This window comes from Siphateles boraxobius, unplaced genomic scaffold (genome assembly GCF_051911475.1).
Source record: "Siphateles boraxobius isolate OS27281-9 unplaced genomic scaffold, OSU_SipBor_1 12, whole genome shotgun sequence".
NCBI lineage: Eukaryota > Metazoa > Chordata > Actinopteri > Cypriniformes > Leuciscidae > Siphateles > Siphateles boraxobius.
Genome location: NW_027508722.1, coordinates 35622863 through 35649543, shown reverse-complemented (window position 1 = coordinate 35649543; position 26681 = coordinate 35622863). Strand labels below are relative to the sequence as shown.

General features: G+C 37.1%; 1 protein-coding gene across 2 annotated transcripts in view; it reads right to left on the bottom strand.

Moving 5' to 3' along the window:
- Positions 1-26501, bottom strand: part of capn15 (calpain 15) — a 33513-nt gene extending 7012 nt beyond the window's left edge. The window contains exons 1-9 of one of the 2 annotated variants that reach the window (XM_077219257.1): positions 26235-26501; positions 16052-17510; positions 11422-11630; positions 10926-11109; positions 9932-10155; positions 8525-8650; positions 2630-2782; positions 1636-1797; positions 1320-1546 (exon numbers count right to left, since the gene is read on the bottom strand). In XM_077219257.1, coding sequence (XP_077075372.1) covers positions 1320-1546; positions 1636-1797; positions 2630-2782; positions 8525-8650; positions 9932-10155; positions 10926-11109; positions 11422-11630; positions 16052-17488 — 2722 coding nt within the window. In that variant the 5' untranslated portion in view covers positions 17489-17510; positions 26235-26501. Of the gene's footprint in view, positions 1-1319; positions 1547-1635; positions 1798-2629; positions 2783-8524; positions 8651-9931; positions 10156-10925; positions 11110-11421; positions 11631-16051; positions 17511-22264; positions 22569-26234 lie in introns of those variants that run through there. The other variant, XM_077219256.1, reaches the window with a different exon arrangement.
- Between the last annotated feature and the right edge of the window lie 180 nt (positions 26502-26681).

The window sequence follows — 26681 nt, the reverse complement described above, 5'->3', positions numbered from 1 at the left end:
AGTGTAATAGTGTAGAGCTTCTGTTGTTGTACGCATCACACACATGACCAGCGTCGGCCAATAGTAAGACTACGTGTGACGTAGCTCTACGGAATCACACTACGTTAACTGACTAGAGGCCCAAAGAGAAGGAAATGAATAGTTGAAATAAAGTCGTTATTTTTGTTTGTTTTTCCGCACAAAAAGTATTCTTGTTGTTTGATAAACTTAAGATTGAGCCACTGTAGTCACTTGGACTATTTTAACGATGTCTGTAATAACTTTTCGAGGCCGGCAAGTTTCAATCCTATTGAAGCCTATGGAGGAGTGATCCAGCTCTCAGATTTCATCAAAAATATCTTAATTCGTGTTCCGAAGATGAACGAAGGTCTTACAGGGTTGGAACAACATGAGGGTGAGTAAATACTGACAGAATTTTCATTTTTGGGTGAACTATCCCTTTAAGACACAGTCCAATTCTTTTCTGCGAACTGGTTCTTTCGGACAGTTCGTTTCAATGAACCGGTTCAAAATAATGATTCAGTTCGTTTACATAACACAACGATGTCGCATAATACACAATTCTACTAGAAAAGCACCCAATAATGATGTGAAATGCGGATGTTTTACATGTCTAAAGCATATATAGTGAATTAACTAGTATTAATCAACTCACCTTTTTACAAAAAACCATTAAAAAAAAACTTTAATTTCACCCCTCATTCAAGTCACCTGCTCGTTCACGCACATGCTCGTATCAGCGGCTCATTGTTTTTTTGCGGACATATCCGAGTCAGAACAGTTTCCTCTGGAACTGTTGTAACCATTAACCAACTCAGATACACACATTTTGCCCCCGTTATGAAACCCTCTGCACACATGTCGGACATGCCAGAAAGACTGGTCTCAGTTCAGTGAACTGTTGGAATAACTGGAGCTCTAAATGAGTTATAACCGACATCATAGGATCAAATACTCCTGGATATTGGCTCATTTAGAGATGGAGGGACTGTCAGACACGTCTGAAAGTGGGTTAGATTGAGTAACTTGTAGATCTGTGCTGACTTGAGCATCGAACGGTTTCAGACAATTCAGCCAGTTCACTAAAAAGAACAGATTCGTTCGCGAACCGGACATGACTAGAACTAAACAGAGCGTTATTGACAGACTGGGAAAAGAGGAGCTGCAAATATGGGAAAAATAATGTTTAAACATGAAAACCTGTTCTATTAGAGCCCAAAAACAAAATCAAGACTTTTGTAAATGGGCATAATATGGCCTGTCTAATCTTGTCCAGTGTTTATGGTTTGTAATCCAGCGTCGTCTCTCCGCCTGTGTACCTGGTGTTGACGTCCCGGTCAGGTCCATCTGCCAGTGGTTGAAGGCACAGCAAACCACCGCATACTCTCCCGGCTCCAGCATCACATCACATCCTACAAACTTCTTCACCGCGCGCTTGCTGTGTGCTAACAGACGCCCCAGTACCAGCTTATTCCCGTTACCGAACGAGGCCCGGAAGACCATAATGCACAGATCCAACAGGTGACTGTCAGCCGTGTCTGAGCGCCTGGTGGATTGAGAGCGGTTTTATTTTTGTTGTTGTTGTTGTTTTAATGATTAATATGTTATGTTTTTATTAATTTTGATGTGATTTACCTGCTGCCCTCCTGGAAGAGGGCGAACTCCAGCGCGGTTCTCTCCAGGACTGTGAGCGCGGTCACGGTCACCGGTTTACTCGCCCGGCACGGGAAGCAGCCTTGCAGACGCACCTCCTGCCAATCAGCATGAATCTTGCAGATATCCACCGAGTCAAAGTACCTACACACAACATTCACCAACCATGTTCTGGTTATTTAACTACATCTACTGATAGACTGATACATGGGTGGAATATCTTATATTTTGGCCATCTTGAGCATCAGTTGATGGGTGATAAACGGAAATGTATTAGAATCTGTTGATTGATAGTACAAATTTGAGTGAATTTTAAAATAATAATAATAATAATAAGTAATTTTATTATTATTATTTTTTTTAAAGTATATATATATATATATGAATAATATGTTACAATTTAATATATATGTAATTAATTATAGTTTAAAAGTCTTTAATTTTTGTTTTCAAATTTATGCAGATCTCATTTCTGATCATTAACAATGTATTAAATATAAAATTTAATTTTAAATATTTTCAATTAATATGGTGTAATGAAGTATTTTATTTTTGCTTTCAAATGTATGTAGATCATCATTAAATAATATGTACAATAACTTTCAAATGTTAACAATACTTTTTAAAATAAATAAGTAAAATAAAGTAGATTCCATTTGTCATCATTAAATAATATGTATATAATATAAAATGTATTAAATTCAAAGTTTAATATAATTCTTTAATTAAGATTTTCAGAAAACATTGCTTTGATACCATAATGTTAAACGTCTCTAAAATTTATAATAAAAGAAAAAAGATTAAAAAAACCACATGATATAATATAACATGCAAATAATATACAGGCCATGAGCCTCCTGCACATTTCTATCTCTGTTGACCACTAACAAGATCCTCTTTATTTATGGAAAGCTCTGATGAAGATCATCTCAGATTAAAGGTCAATTTAGCACAGATGAAGCAGCTAATGACTCACTTAATGAAGTCTCCGTACTCCATCCAGAACACGCCTTCACTGCTGCCGTGGGCCATGAGCTCGTGACGCAGATGCTGAGGCCAATCGGCCCACTCGTCCGACCAGGAGCCGTTCCAGGAGAACCGGCCCCAGGGGTTCCTCAAACGCAGCAGTCTGAAACAGGACAACCGCAGTCTTTATGATAACCACTCACAGGATTTACAACTTTATGATAAGCACTCACAGGATTCACAACTTTGTCCTGCTTTACTAACACACAAGCGATGGCTTTCTTTTTCCATCACAATACACAGGGTGCGAACTACGGGGGAGCTCGGCTCCCCTTAATAAGACATGGGCTCCCCTGAAAACGTGATTCGTGTAATTTTGGGGGGTCTCAAAAAATATTGACAATGTTTAATTTTGACGTGCAATTTCAGTTTTGTGTAATGTGATCATCGTGGAGTATTATGTGTAAAAGAGCAGAAATATCATTCATTCATGCATGACTGCGATTTAAACCTAATTCACTTCAATAAAGATAACTATACATGCTATTCTTGTCATGAGCATCAAGGTGTGGTGGCGCTGCGGTGCAAATTCCAATCATGTTTAGTACATGTTAACTCGTTTAGATTCGTAGAAAAAATATAAAACGCTGGAGGCCATTGATTTGCGCGCAAAGTCCTTGAAATCCATTCTGTGTTAAGGTAAGGCATGTTATTCCCAATTATGTGTTGTGGCTGGGTTGTTATAGGTCTGCGTGACTCTCGATGTCTTAGGCCTGATTGAACGGAGGAATTATGGTATTCTTCTGTAGCCTGACGAGTAATTTAACCCTTGTTCAAGTGAACTCAAAACAGCCTATTTATAGACTATTTTTGGATGGCTGTTTGCTGTTTGACTTATCAATTTGTGTCAATAAAGTATAATAGGGTGAATCCTGTATATAGTGCTTGTATAGTGCATACACTTATAGCTGTTATGTATCTTTGGAAATCCTTGAAATCAATGGGTTTCAAAGCGCAGCGCCGCGCATCATTCAGTCTGACAGGCACTTCATTCCTCGGCACGTGCAAGTGCACGAACATCCCCCAAAAAACAAGTGGGCTCCCCCGAAGGACACGGTTTAGTTCGAACACTGACAATACAGGGTTTTTCCAGGGTCAGAAATGGTCTTAGCTGGAGGCTGACAGACACCCACAATAAAAAGTACCTTATATGATCTGCGAGCCAAATAGTGACAATATATTTAAAATAAATGCAAAGAAAAAGTTTGTGATTTATGTTTATCTTATTTTGATATCTCATATATTATGTATGTTCTCTTACCTTGATGTTTGATTATTTTGTTCCTCATTGTTTACTAATAGTTATTTTAGTATTTAACCCTCTGGGGTCGGCAAATGCGCCGGCGCATTTTGCTCGATTTTTTTCACATAGCAGCAAAATAGACTTAAAGTACTCTGTCATTTTTGGTCATACAGACTTAAGAAATATAAAAAAATAAACTGTTGAATATGTACTTTTTTATGTGTCCACTTACAATCGAAATAAAACATTTTTCTTTTGTAAAATAAAGGGTGTGCTTTCTGCCTCTCTGTCTCCGTTAACCTTTTTTCTGGAGAACGTCTCTAAACTTAAACAAAACTCAGCGAATACTAGTCACCCAGGCATGAGCAATATATCTTTATAATCATTTAAGTTTGTACTTTTAAGATATCTAGTTCAAAACTAAAATAAATATTCTCTGTTTATATAATCTATAAAAAAAGAGAGAGGCGTCAGCCGATCTCACTATCGTTCTCTCAGCTCACTATTCTGCTAATGTGACACGCCCACGGAGAGCGCGCGGTATTCAAACGCAAATGATCTTAAGCGACACATGCAAACGTGTAAACGCGCCTCATAAACGCGATAACACAACAAATGTAATCATCAGATTAATGTACTATTTCTTCTTGCGAGGCTGTGTGAGGAATAATCCTGGGACATTTACCTCAGAACATGTGCTGGTTTATTTTCATTTTTAGGAGAGACGGATCTAGCCGTGAATTGTGAGTACGTTTTTTATTCTTGTGATTTGTTCTAATCGCGATATGGAATAGTGTCTGTAAACGCAAAAAGACTGTTTAAATTTTAATCACATTTCTGTGTGTGAATGAATTAAGGGCACATATGGGCGCTGTTGTTTATGTTACAGATGAAATACGAAAAAAGACATTTCATAGTTTTTGGATAGATTATAATGTTTTAATTCTAAAATAGACATCAAATAAGCTTTTGTTAGCCAGTTTCTGCTCATATGTAAATATATAGTATGTTCGGTCAAAAATAAACTCATCAACTAAGATGTTATTATAGTATTTGTTCCAATGTAAGGGTATTTAAAAAAGAATACTTCATAAGAAATTTATGGGAAAAGACGATTTTCTTTTCAAGATGTTTCCAACTCTAAATTTGAACAAATTCTGTAGGGTGGCCCATATAGCCTTTTTGAACAGGATATGTTTCCAGGCATGACTATGTACTAAAAATGTGCTTTTGACTTATATGGATTATATATATATATATATATATATATATATATATATATATATATATATATATATATATATATATATATATATATACTGCAGTTCAAAAGTTTGGGGTCCGTACGATTTTTAATGTTTTTAAAATAAGTCACTTATGCTCACCAATGCTGTATTTATTTCATTAAAAATACAACACAAAACAGTAATATAGTGAAATATTATTACAATTTAAAATAACTGTTTTCGATTTTAATATATTTTAATATATTATTTATTCCTGTGATCAAAGCTGAATTTTCAGCATCATTACTCCAGTCTTCAGTGTCACATGATCCATCAGAAATCATTCTAATAAGGATTTGATGCTCAAGAAACATTTATGATTATCTATTTATTTATTTATATCTATCTAGATATTTATTATTATGATCAATGTTGAAAACAGTTGTGTACCATTTGTTTTAGGATTCTTTGATGAACAGAAAGTTAAAAACAACAGCATTTATTTAAAATAGAATCTTTTCATAACATTATAAATATCTTTACTGTCACTTTTGATCAATTTAATTCCTCCTTGATGAATAAAAGTATTGATTTATTTTATTTATTTCCCAAAAAAAAAAAAAAAAATACTTACTGACCCCAAAGTTTTGAACAGTAGTGTTTAATGTTACAAAAGATTTTATTTCAGATAAATGCTGTTCTTATGAACTTTCTATTTATCAAAGAATCCTGAAATAAAAATGTAAATAACTGTTTTCAACATTGATAATAATCAGAAATGTTTCTTGAGCATCAAATCACTTCTTTTAAAAACATTAACAATCCTACCGACCCCAAACTTTTGAACGTCAGTATATATATATATATATATATATATATATATATATATATATGTGTGTGTGTGTGTATATTTAATTCTTTATTTTCTTTTTTCCTCCTCACATTCTTTCTTGTGTGACACACCTGAATGAAAGGCTCATCATTATGCGAGACAGTCTTCTCAGGTGTGAATTATTCATGATAAGGGGTTGGGCCGTTCACGCCCACACGCATATTGCCTTTCCAAATAAAAAGTGTTTTACAAAATTTAAATCAATGTATTGTTTTATGTGAATGATTAGGCTGGGTGATTTTCAGATCATTTTGAAGCAAAAACTCTAGGCCACAACATCCATTAGTCAAAAGTATTGTGGACACATATTTAGTATGTGTTTTGTGGCCTTATTTCAAAAACTTTAATTTTTAGTTTTATCAATAACCATGCATAAACAATAATCTCTCAAAAATACAAACATGTACATACTAGTGCTGTCAAACGATTAAAATATTTAATCGCGATTAATCGCATTAATGCCATAGTTAACTCGCGATTAATCGCACATTTTTATCTATTCTAAATGTCCCTTGATTTCTATTTGTCTCATTATTTTTTCTAATTTTAATGCTCTTATCAACATGGAAAAGTGGATCAGCAGTAAGTTTGTTCTTAGCTGTGGTATCCATGTGCTTCTGTCTGAAGTCATCCATTGTAGAGCTTAGATCGGGCCCAAAAAATCAAGCCCGACCCGAGCCCGTGCGCATTGTGTCCGAGCCCGGCCCGACACATAAACTGTAATTATGAGCCCAAGCCCGATTTAAACCCGTCCATTTTTTTAATACGTGGGTCGTTATAACTGACGTTCTCAACTACTTTCTATGTTACTTTCTCCCGCCCGCAACATTTTTGTCCCGCTCCCGCCCGCAAATACACTCTTTTTTTTGTAGGCTACCTCCAAATACTTTCACCTACGTGTCGCCACCATACACATCAGCATAAATGCTCCTGATAAATTATTTGTTATTAAAGCATTAACACACAAACCACTGTTATAACATAAAAGCAAGCAGGCTACTGAGTGCATGGTTTGGCATTACTGAATGCGCGCAAAGTGTGCTCCCTTAATAATTCCTAAAAAGCTGACATCAGTTCATCGCAATCTCACACATCTGTTATTATCAATGAAGCTGACTGCACAATGTATCTTTCATAATATATACACTTTGTTTGTTATAATTTGAGGATTTGCCAGTATACAGAATTCAGCACTGAACAAAAAGTCAGTTTTGAGCGGTGAGGGGAGTCTATTTTAAATGCTTCTGATTGGCCATTGCGTTCAAGAAATCAACACATATGTCTGTGATTGGCTACATCCCTCAACGCTGCAAACATGTTATAAAAAGAAACTCTGGCCTGTAAATTGTTTCTATTTAGTTTTAGTTGTTCTTGTTGCTTTTCTGCAACATATGAATAAAAATGTATTAGTTTTTATGTTTTATTCATAGATATTTCTAGTTTGCGGGAGTCCCGCGAATCTTTTTATTCTCCCGTATCCGCACACAGAGTGAGTGCATTACCGCTCGAGCCCGCCCTCGCACGCGGCCATCAAATCTAGTCCCGCGCCGCACTCTATTGCGTTGAGAGTGCACGTCTCTAGATCGGCGTCTCGCGCTCGCGCCATCCACTCAAAACGTAACGTTAGCCTACTACTCTTTGGCCGGCGCGCAAGCCCAAACAAGTACGTGCGGCGTGCCTGTTGTTTTGTTTCCGGTCTAGCTATCCGGTGTGATGTTGTAGTTGTTCTAACGTTACTAGTTGTTGCAACAGCATTTGATAAAAATACAAAGTTTGCTTGGCCAAAAAGAGCGTTAATTTGCGATAAAAAAATTGACGCCGTTAAAATGTGTTTGCGTTAACGCCGTTAATAACGCGTTTAACGCACAGCACTAGTACATACATATTGCTCACATATTATGGTAGTCCTGTTTGAGCTAAATAGAGTGTAATTACACCTTTGCCATAAATATGTTTATAAGCAACTGGAAAAAGCACAAATGTCAGGGCATGTCAAAACATCTCAAGGACCCCAAAAACACCTTAGACCCCAGAGGGATAATCATACCAATATTAAAAAGTAGTATTAAAAAATATTTTACTGAATAGTCTAATTTTCTACTATATACAGTTTTATAAAATATCAGATAGCTAACAACAACTTCCTTTGTTCTGAAAACATGTAACACTTAATAAGCAGTCATCTACATCACTCATAAATCATAATGACTGATCAAATAAGGCGGGACAAAAATTAGTTTATTAGGAAAAATTAGGAAAAACTCAGCAACATAAAAAAAACTCACTTCCTCATGCATGTGAATAATTGTTCTATCGTATGACCTCAGAAAACCAGTATGGACTACATTTTTTGTCCTGTTTTCCAAGCATGACAGCGTGAATCATTTCCACTCTATGGAAATCAGTGTTATACATCATCTTTTGTGTCGTATGGGTGAACAAACCCTTCTTCAACAGTATGCATGTTGTGAATGTGTGTCTGACCTGTAGCCCTGAACGTCTCTGACGTCCAGTATGGAGTACGCGTGTCTCGGACGGAGTCCCAGAGATTCATACACAGCATCATCAACCTTCATGTTTCCACCTCCACAAGACGCTCCCATCAGAAAACTGACACACAGAGAACGCAAAACCTAGTAAATATTCATCATTCACATTCATTTACTTACACACAAGTATAGAACAGTGCTATTTTAATATCATTTATATACTATTAGTTTCTATTAATAACTTGAATTTTGCTGTGTTTTTGTCATTTTTATTAGATTTTGTGGAAACACTTTAAAATAAGCTTTCATTTGTTTACATTAGTTAACGGACTCATTATCATAAACACTTCTAAACCATGTATTCATCTTAGTTAATAATAATTTCAATATTTACAAACACATTTTATCTATTAATATTATTTAATGGATCTGAGCTAACATGAACTAGCAATGAACAGTTGTATTTTTATTTATTCATTTGCACAAAGATGAATAAATACTGTATCAAATGTATTGCTCGGTTAATGTTAGTTAATGCATTAATTAATGTTATCTAACAGGACTTTATTGTAATATATAGTCTTTATAGATTTTTATTTTAGTAATGTTAGTACTTCAAGTTAAACTAAAGTAACAAGTAGCAATAATGTTATGTTATGGTATTAGTTAACTATAATAATAACCCTGGCATATACATACCATATATTCAAATTATTAAATAACACACTTCATAGCACATTCAATTCAAAATATGTACAACATATTAATCTTGTTTATTCATATTTTTAGCAGATATATTTTATACTATTTAAAAAAATAATAATATTTATAGTTTCCAAAACAAATAAAAATGCAGAACATAACACCAGGAGAATCACAAAAACAGACATTTGAGTATACATTGTATATAATATTTTTAAATTTGATATTAGGTAATATTTTATATAAAATTATTATAACAACATTTAACATAATGATTCAAAATATATGATAAGTGTGTCTTTAAGACATATTATAATATATTTATTATAAATATTCTAATAACAGTTATAGACAATGTTTATAAATTATATTAATACCAATCTTTTGCAATATAATTTGCGCTTTTCAGCTGATAGTGTGTGTATGCGGACACTAATTGCCTGGTAATTTGAGCCCTGAAACTGACAAGTAGCCTAGAAACACTCTAAAAGGCACTTTCCAATTTGTAGTGGCACACGATTTTTCTTTTTTGAATCAAATTTTCTTGTCTTGCTTTTAGCCTTTATTATAAAGGACAAAAGATGCCTTGTCATCTTATAATGTGCCTTGAAATTAGTGAGTCCGGAGCACAGTGAATAAATTACAGGGCCCAATTTACAGGACAATTAGTATAATAATCTCGAGTGTGTGTAAGTCGTACCCCGCCTCTTTGGAGCTGAGCATTTTGGCCCATATGAGGTCCGTGTCGATTGGTTCTTCACGGGGGTTGGTTGAGCTGACCTGCAGCATCAGACTCTCACAGGGGGCGCCAGTGAGCGTCGCCAAACCCTCGATGGCACGACCGGCCTGCAGCGCAAAATACGAGCCGTGCAGCTTCGCAAGAGCCTTTTCTATCAGCGCCACCCACAGCTGCCTCCGCTGAGCCTGAACATGAAGTAACAAGCCTTAAAGCAGCACACGGGGATGCACTTTGTGGAGTACAGGAACTATTTTCAACTGTACAATCTATAATTGTATCTTTTACTCAAATGTCATCATTAGGAAATTTTAACTGATGACTAATTTTCATGCAAAAAAGTGTTTTGTTTGTCACTTGCAGTGTGAGCTTAAGAAATTTACTTGCTAAAATCTTTACTTCCATAAAAAACTTTAAAATATAGAAATAATATTACATTCAATATACTTAATGATAGCAACATTTACATAATGATAATAGTTTTATTTTATATTTCCTTATGACAGTAGAAGTTTACAATTTAAATATTAAGATGAGACTCTTTTGGGTAATATTTTCAAAAGATTATATTTACATATATATATGTCTCATCTTAATATGTAAATTGTAAACTACTACTGTCATAAATTTATATATAATAACTATTATCATTATGTAAACATTATAAATATAATAGTAATATTTTCAAAAGATTATATATATATGTATATTTATTTTTTAGATAAAAATAAATAAATTTGCCATTCCATTGATTTTACAATAAACTACAATTACTTTATCACTACTTCACATGTTGTTTAGCAGGTAAACATGTGCAATTCTTTATTTACTTTAGTTGGCAACATTTGAAACTGCTCAGTGAATGTGGTTCTCTCAAATAATCATGATCAGGCAATAAATTACAAAATAAGGGCTTAAATAAATCAGGCGTAACAAACTCAACCACCGCAAGACAAACCTGTGAGAACAGCAGAAACCCGTATTCGTCGCAGGGCAGCATGTCGTCCACCAGAACCGTCGTCCACGTTCCATCTTTACAGAGCCGGACCTGATACGCTCCCTCATGGCACATGGTTCTGGTGATCATCACACGTTCCACCAACTCGGGTCGCTCCGCTAGCACTGCCAGAGCGCTTAAGAACCTGCAAAACACAGCAGCAACACTTCAACATTTCAATCCTACATCACTTCCTCAAAAAACTTGAATGCACCATTGAACGAACCACTAAACTGTGCTTTAAACTGAATTATTCTGGGCTTTTTGAGCATAAACCATCAAAACACACTGAAGATGATAACTGGATGCCACTTGCACAAATGAGGTCATGTGACAAATATTTAAAATGCAGGATTATATACAATTGTGATTAAATTGTAGGCAGTATACACTATTTACTGAGCTGTATGCAGTACACTAGTTAACAAGAGATAGATGATAGAAACACTTCTCTTACCAGCAATTACCCAGAAGGCCTTGCAGAATGTCAGAGGGGCGGGGCGTCCTGAACACGGACCATTTCACACCACGATCCTTAAAATTATTGCAGTTAATCTCATGAGGGCGGAGCCACTTTTTGATTCGCTGCTGGACGCTGTCATTCTCGGGGAACCCGACCGAACGCGGACCAGGAGGGAAACTGTCATCCACGAAGTTCACCGCGTTCTACAACAAACACACAAGAACTTTGTAAGGTATTACACACACAAAAAACAGCATTTGCCATCATTGAATGTGTACAAAACAAATAAAATGAATTACAATTTTTTTTTTTGCAAACAGTAATACAGATATTTACACACACAAAACAAATATAGACCTGGAAAATGCAAATACCAGAGAAATAAGCTAGCTTACAAAAAACAAGATGAACTGCATGATACAAGAGGAAACAAATGACGAAATAAACAAACATAAAAAAGCAATATAGATGAACATATACACACATACACACTCACATTATATATATATATATATATATATATTGAAGGGGGTGGATTGGAATCCACTGCTGCTTCAATGTATATGTAATGAGTGATTATAATTAAGGTATTAATCAATATTTTTCCTTCTAAATATCAAATGAGTTGAATGACTTCTCTGGAGATTTTACTTTATTAAAGAAGTTACCAGTGTGATTACTGAAATGTTCTTTTCCTGTATTGTTGTCTGTATTTGATATCTGAATGCAGTGCTTGCTTATTTATCCCAGCTTCCAGAAATGAAATAGGGACTTGTTTTGTGTTTGAGAAAGATCTTCAACGTGTTAAAACATATAGGGGTCGTTGAAGCCAATAGTTTAAGGGGCCATTTCTTTGTTAAAGCCTTTCTTTCCAGTTAGACTAAAGATTAGCTCTCCTTGAGAGAAAGAACGCATTATCTTGATGTTTTGAGAAAACTCTCCTGTTTATAGTGAGAGCCTGGCCAAATCCAACCTTGGAAAAGCTGTGTGTCGGTGTGCGTGTTAGTCTTGTTGTTGTTCTGGGCATGCTGGGCACGCAATCTCATGTCAGCAACCCAAATCTGCGACCTGGAAGGTCATGACGTGCCTAACTTCAGCTGCATAATCGATGGAGATATGCTTCAGTCTATCTGTATATGTGTGGAAAATTACTGTGTTTATCTATTTCTTAGCCAATGAGAATCATTCATCCTGTAAGCAATGACGTAGCTCAGACCTTGGAAATGGTATAACTGCTGTGATCTTTGTAACTGTAAGCGGGGCGGCCTACAAACTCCTGTGAGAGTCTTGAAGCTGACTTCAGCTTCAAACTGCAAACTATCTCCAGTAAATCTTTTCTTTAAATTTTTATAATTCTGACTCTGGGTCTTTCATTCTTCATTCATATCTGGTTCTGGGTCTTTGACTGTAAAATCCCTTACAATATATATATATATATATATATATATATATATATATATATATATATATATATATATATACACAGACATACATACACACACATGGTATATCTCCACATCAAGAATTGAAAGTATGATATTATAATTATTATTCTTACCACCCCCCCCCCCCCAAAAAAATAAAAATAAAATAAAATAATGTTTAAATAAAATAAAATAAAAAGTCTTCATTTATTTACAAATCAATTTTCCATCATTAAATAAGTATAATAAATAAATGTAATTATAATTATTTATAATGTAATATAATATTTTAATAAATACAGTGAAGTATTTTTAGTCAAATATATGTAGATCTCATTTGTAATAATTACATAATATGCATACGATATATAAAATTAACTTAAATTCAATGATAATATTCTTAATAAATATTATGTAAGACAATTCTTATTTTCTTCAAATTCATGTTAGATCTCATTTGCCATTATTCCCAATACATATATAACATAAATTAATTAAAATGTTAATATAATATTTGTAATAAATATGGTATAAAATAAGTCTTGAATTTTATTCAAATTCACGCAATCTCATGTCATCACTAAATACTGTGAATATAATATAAAATTAGCTTAATTAACTAAAATGAACGATAATAATTTTTAATAAATATGGTATAAAATAATTAAAACATTTTATGTAGATCTTTTTTGCCAGCATTAAATAATGTGTTTATAATACACACTGGAAGTAATTGTGAATTTTATTCAAAGTAACTTAGTTTATTATGGTTTAATACATTTAGAATAAAATCCTTAACCAGGCAAGAATGCCAAGTGACCTTAATATAAAACAACAATGCAACAACTAATCACTGTCAGTGTGAACATCTTTATCAAGTCTACATTTTGTCCATCAGATAAAGACACAGTGAAGAGTGACGAAACATGTAAAGATGCAATAAACCAGCAAAGAAATATTCTGCAGGAACGTATATCGTCACAGGAAAAACACGTATATATATGCCGGAGAAATAGGGGTCATTTTGACTCTGGGGAGCTGTTTAATTGCTGTTGCAACCATTTCTATAAATACGTCTCCCAGGTTGTGACGCAGACAGTCCTGGGAAAGATGTATTCAGACACTGAAGTGTGGTGAATATAAATGCCAACTTGCATTTTAGATGTTTGAAATCGGATTTGCAAATAGAAAGAGAGTGTTGGAAATACCACCTGATTATTAATCATATTATGTTAATATACAATGTGCTAAACATGCAGAAAAAAAACATCAGGTTTTTAACTAAGTTAATGATGCATCATCTTTCATTATGGACCTATTCTGAAGTGAGAACATCTGGGTCAAACCACAGCTGCACATATAAGTGAAACTAACATTCATCTAGGTTGATTTGATCACAAGTCCTCAGATCAGATCTCTCAAAGCATCTTCAGATGTGGTCAGGGTTACGGCGTCACATTTGCAGTGGAAACGCTAATGCAACCTGATGTGCCCTAAAACACTGAAGGGCCATCTTATGCAACAAAAAAGAAAAAAGATGTGCTTCATCTTAGCTTGGCCCAGAGAAAACCTGAGGATTCGTATCACGCTGCATCGACCCTCCTGCCGAAATAACGCATGCTGCCCAGAAACCAGAGACTCTAGAAAATCTCAGATCACAAGAGGTCACCGGAGAAGCATTTGAGATGTGAAGTGTCTTGTAGTGGACATCCAAATATGTTCAACCTCTAATAGGACACTAAGCACGTATTACTGGTAATGTAGACATTATAAGGATCATACTGTGGCTTGCCTTGATTTCAACATTTGGTTTGTACAATCATATTCCTTTAAGAGGTGTTTGAAATCTCAATCTCAAAATAAGAGTTTTAGCCAATCTCAAGGTAATATAAAAATATTAAATATAAAAATTAACCAAAGGTTTGCCAAGACACAAATCAGTAATATCAAGAAGTAAAACTCAAAAACTTAAAAAGCAAGATCTTTGAAAAGCTGTTGAAGCTCATCTTCAGGCAGATTCAGATTGTATTATTTAGTGCCATGTCAGCATCTAAGGCTATTTTCATGGCAAAAATGCAATTACAAAAATACAAATATCATATAAATACAATAAAAACCAAACAAACAAAAACAGTAAGTCATTTTATACAAGATTTTTTAAATTAATATATGATAAAAAATGTGCCTTTTCAGGCATAATCTTACCAAATAAGTCCTTTAGTGAGGTAACTTCATAAAAAAGCATTTTACTTGTATTAAGTCCAGGACAATCTAATAAAAATGTTTAAAAGTTAGGGGAATCTTACAAAACATGGATATAGTTGGGTCTTCACCTTTATCATCTTCAGGTAAGTGAAGGACGAGCCTGTATTTATGGTCCCAGAATTAAGGAAGACAAAGCTTAGAGCAGTTTAAACTGCTTCTGTGTCCTTTTCCCAAACATTAATTGAATCTGGACAAGGATCAAGAACAAGAAGTTCTTGAGTATTTACCTAACAGACACTCTTGACTATGCCCTTTCTGCCTGAACAGAACTTCAAAAGCTGTACAACTGCTGTCCGCAGCTCCTCAAACACAAAGTCTGACCACTTTCCCCTCTAAGAAGGTCAGAAATATATCAAATATTCAGCAGATATGAGGGCGCTGGTTTCATAATGCACTGTGTTTCAGATACTGGCTCGGTTTCAAAGACGGAGCTGCGGTTTGATACCAATGAAATGTCAAGAGAACAGAGTAGAATGGATCTTTAAATGATGGGACATTAGTATTTAGCTGGGAGTAATAGAGAGAGATATATTACAGTATACTGTGAACACTACAAATATCTAGAGGTGCACCAATGTATCAATCACTGACATTTAAACCGATATTGAAAACAGATGGCTCATTAATAATTAATTAGGTAGATCTAATGTCTTGGATAAGGCATATAATGTATATTTGCATATATCACTTAATACTTTTATTAATGACCACAATCTAGGCTAAATAAATAAAAACGAGGGTATGAAATAGTACAACGTGGCCATGATTGACCTAAACGAGTAAATAAGTTTTCATGTGTGTTGAGTATCGTTGTTAGATATTTAAAAATATCATCATACATGGCGAAAAAGAATCTCTAGAAGCCACCATATGTACTTGGAAATACTACACTAATCACATTTAAACGTTTTTCAATCAAACTGACAGTGTCTTACCTCTCTACAGAAGCTGACGATATTTTCCCACAATTCCTTGGCCTCTCCCTCATCCGTGCGCCGTCGGGCCTCCACGTGCATGCTCTCCCTGCGTTTGAGCGGTTTCCCTGTTTTCCGCAGGTTCAGGTACTGCTGCGGGGTATGACACGCGGCGCAATGCTTTATCTTCCCTTCGTTCAGCAGTGTGCATGCAGGACACGTCCACTGACACACACTCTTGTCCTGCGCCGATGGGGACGAGACAGAGGAAGATGAGGCGGAAGGGAAGGCACGCGAGTGGGAGTGCGGTTGTTTCCGAGAACACGATGAGCAGTTGGACGGCTCGGAGAAACCGTGCAGTTTGGACGATCCGCAGGCCGTGCAGTGGCCCGTTCCCGTCGGATTGCGCAACGTACATTTGGAACACGCCCAAGAGCTGAAGTCCGGGCTGGACGGCGACGCCGGCGTGAAGCGCACCGATTCGCCCAACACGTCGATGACATCACCACCTGAACCAGGCCGTGACCCTCGACAAGCGTCGCACCGGCCGGCGGATGACGAAGGAGGAGCCGTTGGGGCGGAGCATCCGGGGCACTTCCAAGAGGGCGGAGACGTGACTGGAGGGGCGGGGTTGTTAGGCTCCTCCTCCTCCAGCACACTTAGGCGCTTGTTTGGGTAATTGTCTGATGGTGGCTTGGATTTGCTAGGCGGGCAGGTTGAGGGTGATGTTGGTGAGGGGGCGGGGTTCGGGGGCCGTCCAGGGGGCGGGACTTCCCTCCGGCTTCGAGGCACGGGATTATTCTGAAGCGAGGACAGGGAAGGGGGCAGAAACGGGATGGGGGGTGGAGACGGGGTTTCAGAAGGTACTTGGGGTGGCGAATCTACGGTCAGATCAATGAGAAGAGGCGCGGACGCTCCAGTCGTTTGTGTGGGAAACCCCGCCACCGGTGTAAGCACTTCCGGGACCACTAGTGCTTCGGGAGGGATTTTCGGTAAGGAGAGTTTTCTTGGACCACCACATGCTGAGCATGACAACGCCACCGGCGTGTTCACTAAAGTACAACGAGGACACGCCCACTCCAATGACACCACCCCACTCATAGACACCTCCCCGTTGGACTCCGTGCACCGGGACTCCCCATTGGCTACCTGCCCTTTGGCTTCAGGGCTGGAGGCGGGGTCTACGGGAGTGGGCGGGGCCTGTTTGGGCAGAATGGGTCCGTTGGCTGTAACTGGAGCGGCTCCGCACACAGAACATGAGCCTAATCCATGGTGATTGGTTAGGGTGCAGCGTGGGCAGGACCACCGAGGTTCCTCAGCACTGCTGAGGCGCAGAATGTGGTTCAAATCCGGCTTCTGCCGGGGAGCTTCGCAAATGGAGCAACGCAAGGAACCGCTGGAGTTAAGAAATGTGCAGCGTCCGCATGACCAATCAGAATTCCTCACAACTGCTGCCATCGAACCAGGAGAATGAGAGTTACTAAAAGAGAAAGAGAGAAAAAAAACGATTAATAATGAAATTAACACTGGTTATGAAAATTGTAAATCCAAGCGCAAAATACACACACATTACAAAAAAGCGGTCAAAGAAAAAGGAATATGTGGAGAAGATAACTGTATGGTATAAAATAGATTTCAAATAATATGAAATATTAAAATAACAAGTTTAATAAACAATTAAATTTAAAATTAGATAAATATAACAGCATAATTTACAGAAACATCAAATTTATATTGTACAATTTTTGTTTTTATATACAGTATATTATAGTTTAAATATAATAATTTTTTGTTGGGAATATAATTTTTCACAGAATATAATTTATATTTAGTAATTCATATTTTTGAATTTATAAATCATTCAATCGTTTATCATTACATTATTATTGGTATAATAATAATATTAATATATTAATAATTAGTTCTATAGTTAGGATTATAGTTATAGTCAAATTATGTGGATTTGTTTTTACAGTTGATATCTAGGTAGCAGGGAGGATCATATAAATGCATAAGCAATACTACTAAATAATCAATCAAGATGAATTAGATTAATCAAAAGGAGAAAATATCTCAAATATATTAAGAACAGGCAAACCATAAACACGTTTTAAACACAACTCTGTTTTGTATAGTGTTGGCCTTTGGGTCGGTGTCCTGTGAGCACGCTGAGACATTTGGCCCCGAGTCTCCAAAAGCCATCGCATACACACAGTAAGACATTTGTACTGCGAGTCACAGTCATTAGCACTGGTTAAACAGAACTGGCCCTCATCCCAATTCTCACTGCGTATATGTGTGTGTGTGTATTATGTGACTCAGTACTGATACTAACTGTCAGGAGGATCATGCTGATAAATAATGCAAAGAATCAAAGCTTGTGTAAGTATCCGAGGATATGTGCGCAGGACACACTTGCATTCTGAAGCCTGTACACTAAAACCAGAGCATGGGTGTGTTCTGTGACCTATTAACACAGCTGGAAAGAAGGGAATTATTGGAGGAAATAGTTCATCTGAATATGCGATATAACAGCATTCCAACTGCATAATGTTTTTGGCTTAGGGCTGGTGAACATCATGTAGAAACAATGCTGACTAGAATCCATTAAAAACAGTCACATTTGAGTCACATATGGAAATCTGGGGCCTTTCATTGCGCAAACGAGGAAAGGACATACGAGGTGAAAGAGCCATCAGAATTCATACAATAATCCATTTTTTATAAATTAATATAGACATGTGCACTGAGGCTTGATGTGTCCTACATAGAGACGACGATACAGGGCGAGCTGTCAGACTTTTACTCGTTTATTTCTCAGCGTAGGTCTATTTTTAAAAGTCAATTTCTATATAGAGACAAACCCTGAAGTCTCAGCTGCAAAATAGTGATTGTATTTGCACCATTACTGACCAGGAAAACACACACAGTTCGTGGAACACACAATGATGGGGCATGTTGTCACAGTGAAACCTGCTAATAACCATCTATTATTTTTCAGCAAAATGCACAAAGTAAAACAGGTAACAAAAAACATGAAAGGTAACACTGAAATATCAAACTATTGTTTGGGCCAATAAATAAAATAGTAATTAATAAGTTAAAAATAATGTGACAGCTTGCCCCAACCTGATATTCATGAAAACATATTTCCCGACAAACCGATGATCCAGGAATTTTAGTTTAGAGGACAACATTTTTAAAGCAACACACTAAAGCATACTGACATATTAAACAACTTTGTGTGTATCTGAATTAGAGAGAGACACAGGGAGAGTTCATTCTGAATTGTGATTGGTTGAGGTGATAGGAGCTTGTTGCTATGGGAATAAATCCTCAGAAAAAAGCCTCTGAGAGCAGCAACTCACTTTCCTACCACTGATAAAACACACAGGAAACATCCTGATAATGATCAACACACGCGCACACACACACACACACACACACACACACACACACACACACACACACACACACACACACACACACACACACACACACATATATATATAACTAAAAGAAATTAGTGTAGTACAGTAATAGTATATAATGATAATAAACTATATAATACATAATAATAATATTTTCAAGAAATAATAATAATCATGTATTTCAACATGGTATAAATGAGTACAACAAATGAGAGAAAAACCTAAATAAACTAGTCAACCTCACTAATCCAGCTGGACTGGTTGACTATTATGGCCCAATCTGTAAGTTAAAAAATAAGTTAAAATGAAGTTTAACAAAAACCACATTAAATATTAAAATATGATATTAAAAAGTAAATATGTACAGAGCACATATGAGTTTGAGCACACAGAAGCGGATCACAATTTGACGCTGGTGGAAACGCATTACATAAAGTGCTTGTGAAGCTTCCTGGATTCTGTTAACACAAGAAATCCTTTAGAAAAATAACACAAGGACAAGTCGAGTTCTTGCACTGCTCAATCCTTATAAAAATTATATGACGGAATTGTTTTAGCAGTAAGAATAATTCATATGCGGCTCGTCGTGCACCGTGTGACTCCAGCTGAGAGCTTGTTACTGCAGAAAGGCTCTTGTTTGAGTCTGTCTGTGTTGTGTCAGTTGTTAAAAAGGTCGGTGACAGACGTTTGTTTCACTCCTAGAACTTTTGGAAATGAACAGCCGCGTACAGCAGATGGTGCACGGAAAAAATGACATCTCTCCAAGCCTGACAGCTGAACCGCTGTTTTCTTGAACCCGGGGAAATATTCAACTCTACTAGCTTTTGATTTTTTACCCCTTAGGTTCACTTATAATGATAGCCATGGTTTCTTTTTTTCATAATTTTATGACTATTTTCCACCCTCTCTCTGAGCCTTTAAATAGGCTGTTTTTATGTAAATGACTTGGCTGATATCGATGTACCGGCATCGTTTACACAAAAATTTAAAGTTCAGTCATCATTTACTCACTAACATGACTTTCTTCTGTCTGTGAAACATAACAATCATTTTAAGCAGAAACACCTTACAGTTTGGCATAAAAAATGAACAATGTCGGACAGTGTCAAGCTTCAAAATGACATAAAAGCACCAAATAAAATTATATATTAAGTCTTCTGAAAACATCCAATAGCTTTGGATGAGGAATAGACCTGAATTTAAGTCCTTTCGATCTATAATAAAACTGACCCTTTGTCTTTATCGTTTATGTACGGCGACTCAAGAGGTTAATAACAAGACATGCAAGAACCAATGATGTTTTGATGATGACAAACCATGCAAAATGTGCCTTGAGGAACTTTATTTGATTATTAACTGTATGCAAAAGAGCAGCAAGAACAATCTAAATATCCTCTTTAAGAATTTATCACAGGTTTGGAACAACATGAGTGTAAATACATGATGACAGAATTATAATTTTTGAGTGAATACTTTCTTTATACGTATATTAGCACCTCTTTTAAAGAGCAAGATGTATGTTGATGATTCAGCTCCAGCACGCCTGCCTCAACATACGACGCAAACATGATTAACGTCTACGTAAAGATTGTCAAAGATGTGTGTTATCAGCGCACACACACACACACACATGTGAGACCTCATGGGTTTACGGGATGCCCCTGGCAAACAGTGGTAAAGGGAAAATCCTCGAGTAAAAAGATGCCTTCAGTGCCATCTGCTAAGTCCAGACCATCTGCTTATCAAACACACACACACACACATTCAGAACCTGTCCAAAATGTTTCAGCTATACACTGTATTATTGACACACATTCTAGAAGACATGATCCTACTGCATTACATACACTACCGTTCAAATATTTGGTGATGTAAGATTAAAATGTAATTTATTCCTGTGATCAAAGCTGAATACTCCAGTCTTCAGTGTCACATGATCCGTCAGAAATCATTCTAATATGTTGATTTGCTGCTCAAGAAACTGTTGTGCTGCTTCATATTTTTGTGGAAATCATGATACTTTTTAAAACAGAATTTTTGACGAATAAAAAAGCTCAAAGAACAGCATTTCTTTTAAATATTAATATTTTGTAACATTATAAATGTCTTTACTGTCACTTTTGATCAATTTAATGCATCCTTGCTGGATAAAAGTATCAATTTCCCTTAAAACAAACAAACAAACCCAAACCTTTGAATGGTATTTCAAAATGCACCAACAACCCAGAATGCAGGACCACCTCAATCCTAATTTAACTCGAAATAGGATTTGAAACTCATTTTACGCATTTCCAGATGAAATACAGGGCGGGAATATTAATCAGAAAATGAACGGATGGTGTAAAGTGGGCAAAGATTTTCATTAGAATAGCGTGCACGTATAAAATGTTTGCAAAAATACCAGAAAAATGCGCTAAAAACAATTAGGCCACATTTTTTAATTAATATATTTGAATTGCACATAAAATGTTCACAGTTTCAACATAAACTTAAAATGATGCATATTTGTCAGTCATACATAAAAAAACAGGTCAGATTTCTGCATTTAAAAAAAAACATGGCATAGTTTACTAAATAGAGATTTTATTTTATTTAAACAATAATGCATTTATTCAAATTGCTTAGAATCAGCTTTTGAAAAAATCTTTATGTTAAATCTGTGTAATCCAAATAAATGGAAATGTATATGCAATCCAAATACATGAATCTTAATTTTTGTTTAAGAGTGTGTATCAGCAAAGTAAACAGTCACGTTGACCTGAAATCCCCTGATGAGGTGCAGTCTGCGCATGCATGCGTTTACCTGCGTTCTCTGTGTGGGACAGGCTGCTGTTGCTGCTGTTGGCGTGTGATGAAAGTGGTTCCCCACACCGGACTGCTGTGGCTGGTCCTGAGCCAGCCCATCGGAGCGGCCGAGGGGAACGGAGCCGTACCGAACCCGTGATCTGATTCTCTGTCCGTGGTCAGAGACGACGCAGAACTCCCCATTGCCACGACAGCGAGCAACTTCTAAACACACACACTGCGTCCCTCTGTTTGTCTTTCATACACATAAATACACACAAGCGACAAAGGTCAAAGGTTCTGGATCTCAGTTTGGTGGGTCAGACATCTCCTCTAGTCTGCCAGAGATCAACACCAGGAAGGGCCTGTGATTGACAGCGCTCACACATGCATGCAAGTCCGCTGGCTAAAAATGTTCACAGGATCCACGGGAGCCGTTTCCCGAAGGTCTGCGAGGGCCACGGGGCCCTTCAGCTCGACGGGCCCGGTCTCTCGAAGCGCTTAACCTGCCGTAACCTCGCCTGAGAGGAAGGACGACACTTCAGGGATGGCAGTACAATACATTACTGAAGCACTGGAGACAAAAACACACCGTTTAAAGGGTTCAAAGAGGAACTAGAAAGTTTCCAGTCTCCATTGGAGCGCCGCGTCCCGTCTTGTTTTTCTATGCGACTGGTTGAGTCACGGCGCAGTCCCTCTAATCATGTTCTCTCTCTCTCTCTGTCTGTGGCTCATCTTTCCGCAGCTGTCACTGGGATTACGATGCGTCACATTTCATCCAGTCTGCAGAAGCAAATATTCCTTTCATCGCAAACAAACATCAGCATCCAGAGAACAAGCATATGAGTCTGTGTGCATCTATGCATGCGAATAAGTGCATGTATGCGTTTCCTGCCAATGCATTTAATCTGCGAAACACGCGAGGGACAATTTTAAAAACAAAACCAATGCTGTATAGTACAACCTATCAAAAACAGAAGTATAAGGACATTTGAAGAAGTTTTAACTAGTAAAAAAAACAAAAACAATCTTAAACGAGCCAAATGTTTAAATAAAAATATTTTTAAAAAGGTACTCTGGCTAATACAGATAACCAATATTATTTTAATGCCAATATGACTGATATAATGACTCTATATGTTTTGCATGCTTACAAAATAACTTTGCATTTTATATTTACAATCAGGCACTGAAACTCTGTGTTAACGTTCAGCAGAAATGATGGATAACTTTATAAACATTAAGCTAAAATGTAACTTTCTGCAACCTAATTCTGACCGATATCATAATATTTAAAATGACAGTTAAAAACATCAATAAAAATCTGCCAATACCAACTTAGGCACCAAGTCTATAGCCTATATATTGTGCATCTCTAGTAAGTGTATGATTACGGCATAGAAAATATAATCAGCCAGATATAAAACAACAACATGACATGTAAGCGACCGCGCATGCATGCAAGCATATGTGTGTGTGCAAACCCCTATGCAAGTCTCAGTGTGTATGCATGCATGCACGTGTGTGTCTTCGGGTATCTGACCCAGCGGAGGCCCTCAGCGGGTCAGACTGCAGGTGCTGCACTGAGTGTCCTCCAGATCCAGCCGCTCGTCTCATCTAAAGCTCATGCAGATGTTTCTAACGTGACAGCGTTGGCTGTGAAGGTTCTCATCTGTCTCTCAGGCACTCGAGTATCAAGTTTGACACTCAGATCATGACTATGAATATTTAACGGCGCAGAGAGGCTCGGGTGAGGTGCAGTGGTCTCGGGCCCGGTGAGGACAGGAGCGCTCCAGTTCCGCCGGTCCGATGTGGGTCTTAACGGCGGTCCAGCACCGAAAGCATCCGGATGGATGATACAGACAAATCACTGCGACTAAACTGCGCTCGTCCCGGTGTGCGGTTCCGTGAGCCCGTTCGGTCACTCATGATTCGGCTCGAGCGGATGATGATAATGATGCTGATGCCGCGCGCCGCATAAACATACACAGCCAGCAGCCAAACTGCAGCGGTGCTTTCACGCGTCTCCTCATGGGACTCATGATGATAGCAGGCGTGTGTCTAAAGCGCTGTTTGACGTGCATGCATATGCTGCGGTTATTTATTTGATTCGGTTCTTAATTCAGCCTGTTTCTCTCCAGCACGCGCAGATGCGCGAGGATGGATTACGCCGAGTCAGCAGCGCGCATGCGCATATTCAATGCTCAGGCTCTCCTGAAGGATTCAGAATCTCTCGTATCAATGTACACAAACAATCTAGATTATAAATGGGCGAATCTCACAAAGCCTGTCATGTCAAGAACATTTCTGGGTCGTATTTCACCTCAAAAATCTCAATTAAAATATTAATAAAAAATACATATAAACGATTTCTGAATTATGACAATATTTTTGTACTATTAAAATTAATTTCCAGCCAAAATGTCTTAAAGTGAATAGAAAAAATGAAAGGGTAACTGCATGCCATTACAAAAGGTTTATGTGCTGTGATAAACATATTTGTATGTGGAGGTCAGTCGTGTATCTTTCGTTAATGTGATTAAGCATTCAACAGATGCCTTTTTTTCCTATATTTTGAGAGATACTGAAGAAATTGGCATACAAATTCCAGATCAGTACATTATTAAAAGAAAAGATAAATGCTGACTTGCTAATGTACAGAATGTGGAAAATGTTTAGAGGACATAATCTTAATGTCGCTGTTACTGGCTATTTAGATGCATTACTAAATAGTCTTAATGTAAACTTCAAAAAATAAAGATAAAAAAGTCCCCAAAAAAACTTAGAAACAGGGGCTGTCACATAAGAATGTATGCATTCAACGAGCAATGCAATAATGATAGCAATATCATAAGTCGAAAGAGCAGTAGGCCAATGAATGCATGTTCAGGAAGCTTCGGTAGGTGTGTTCAATGCGTGTTCCACGGAAATTATGTTCTTCCACTTTCAATACCTCAGCTGATAAAACCAGTATGGCAAGATCCTATGTACGCAGACACACGCATGAAAACCGGCTTCAGATTGTGTGAATCCACTTGTTGAAACCACAACATACTCCTTTATAGCCTGTTAACAATCACAAAACATGCACACACATACCAAGACATGTGACACTAACAATTGCAGATTCAAGAGAAAATGAGTCACTGCATAGAAACGCACACACCTTTACTTAACATCTCAATATGCTCATACCATAAACTTCTGATGTAAAGCAACTGTACTTACACTATTCACACACACACACACACACACACACACACACACACACACACACACACACACACACTACAGTAACACCTGTTACACACTGTATATATTCAGAGTCAACTGATCCATAAGAGACAGACAGATTGCTGAATACAGACAAACAGAAATCATTGGCTCAAACGAAACTGCACTTCAATACTCTTACTAATAGGCAGAAAACAGATCTGAGAATGACAGAGAGTGAAAAACATTCAGTCTGAATGAGGATTTGATGAATTGAAGACAGTTTCTATTAGTCAAGACGAGCATTTCCAAGAAGTGATTCATGTAACACACACACACACACACACACACACGCAAAACTCAGCTTTACAGTTTGATCATTTGATTTGAAAATACCAAATTTCATCTGCTGAAGGAAAATTTCTACATCTCAGAATTCACTTCCTACTTCAGATGCATCCATAAACCAGCATTTTAAACCACCACTAAACCAGAGCCTAAACCAGCACTTAAACTGTGTCAAACCACATCTTAAATCATTACAAAACCAGCGTTCGAGTTTAGAACCAACAGTTCTTTCAGTGACACAATGTTACATTGTATCACTTCGCCAAGGAAGTTGAACAGAAACGATACAGTGTAAAATTCGATTTGACTGTCGCTCGAGAATCCCTCAAAACACACACATTTACATTAAATATAACCTACAGCTTGACACCTGATGTTTGTTGTGATGTTATGATCTATTTAATCTGTGTTTAGAAAAGTGATCTTACTCGTGAAGCACAGGCAGACCTTTGGATGGACCGATCTGATCTTGTCTTCCTTGATTTGCCCGGTTTAACTTTGGTCCGAAATGGGCAATTTATTAAAAAAAAAACCTTCATAAATACGCGCTTTCAGTCTCCACGATCTGCCTTTTCCGCCGATCCATGCTCGTTTGTGGATAGGTTGATGTGTGATGTGATCTGGCTGGTTTGATCTACGGAATTAATCTCGCAGGGTTCCTCATGCTCTATGGTAATAATCACAAGAAACACATCACTGCGCAATCGACGTAAACCCGCACTCGATCACGGCGCTGCGCTGCGGAGATTGCGCAACTCCCGTTCAGAATACGGATTTCTGAAACTCGTTTCCCAAAATGCCTTGTGTGTATTGGAGAGAGAGGTACAATTCTTATTGGACCGCAAATGTTGTCGGCCGGTAACTGTTTCCTAGGA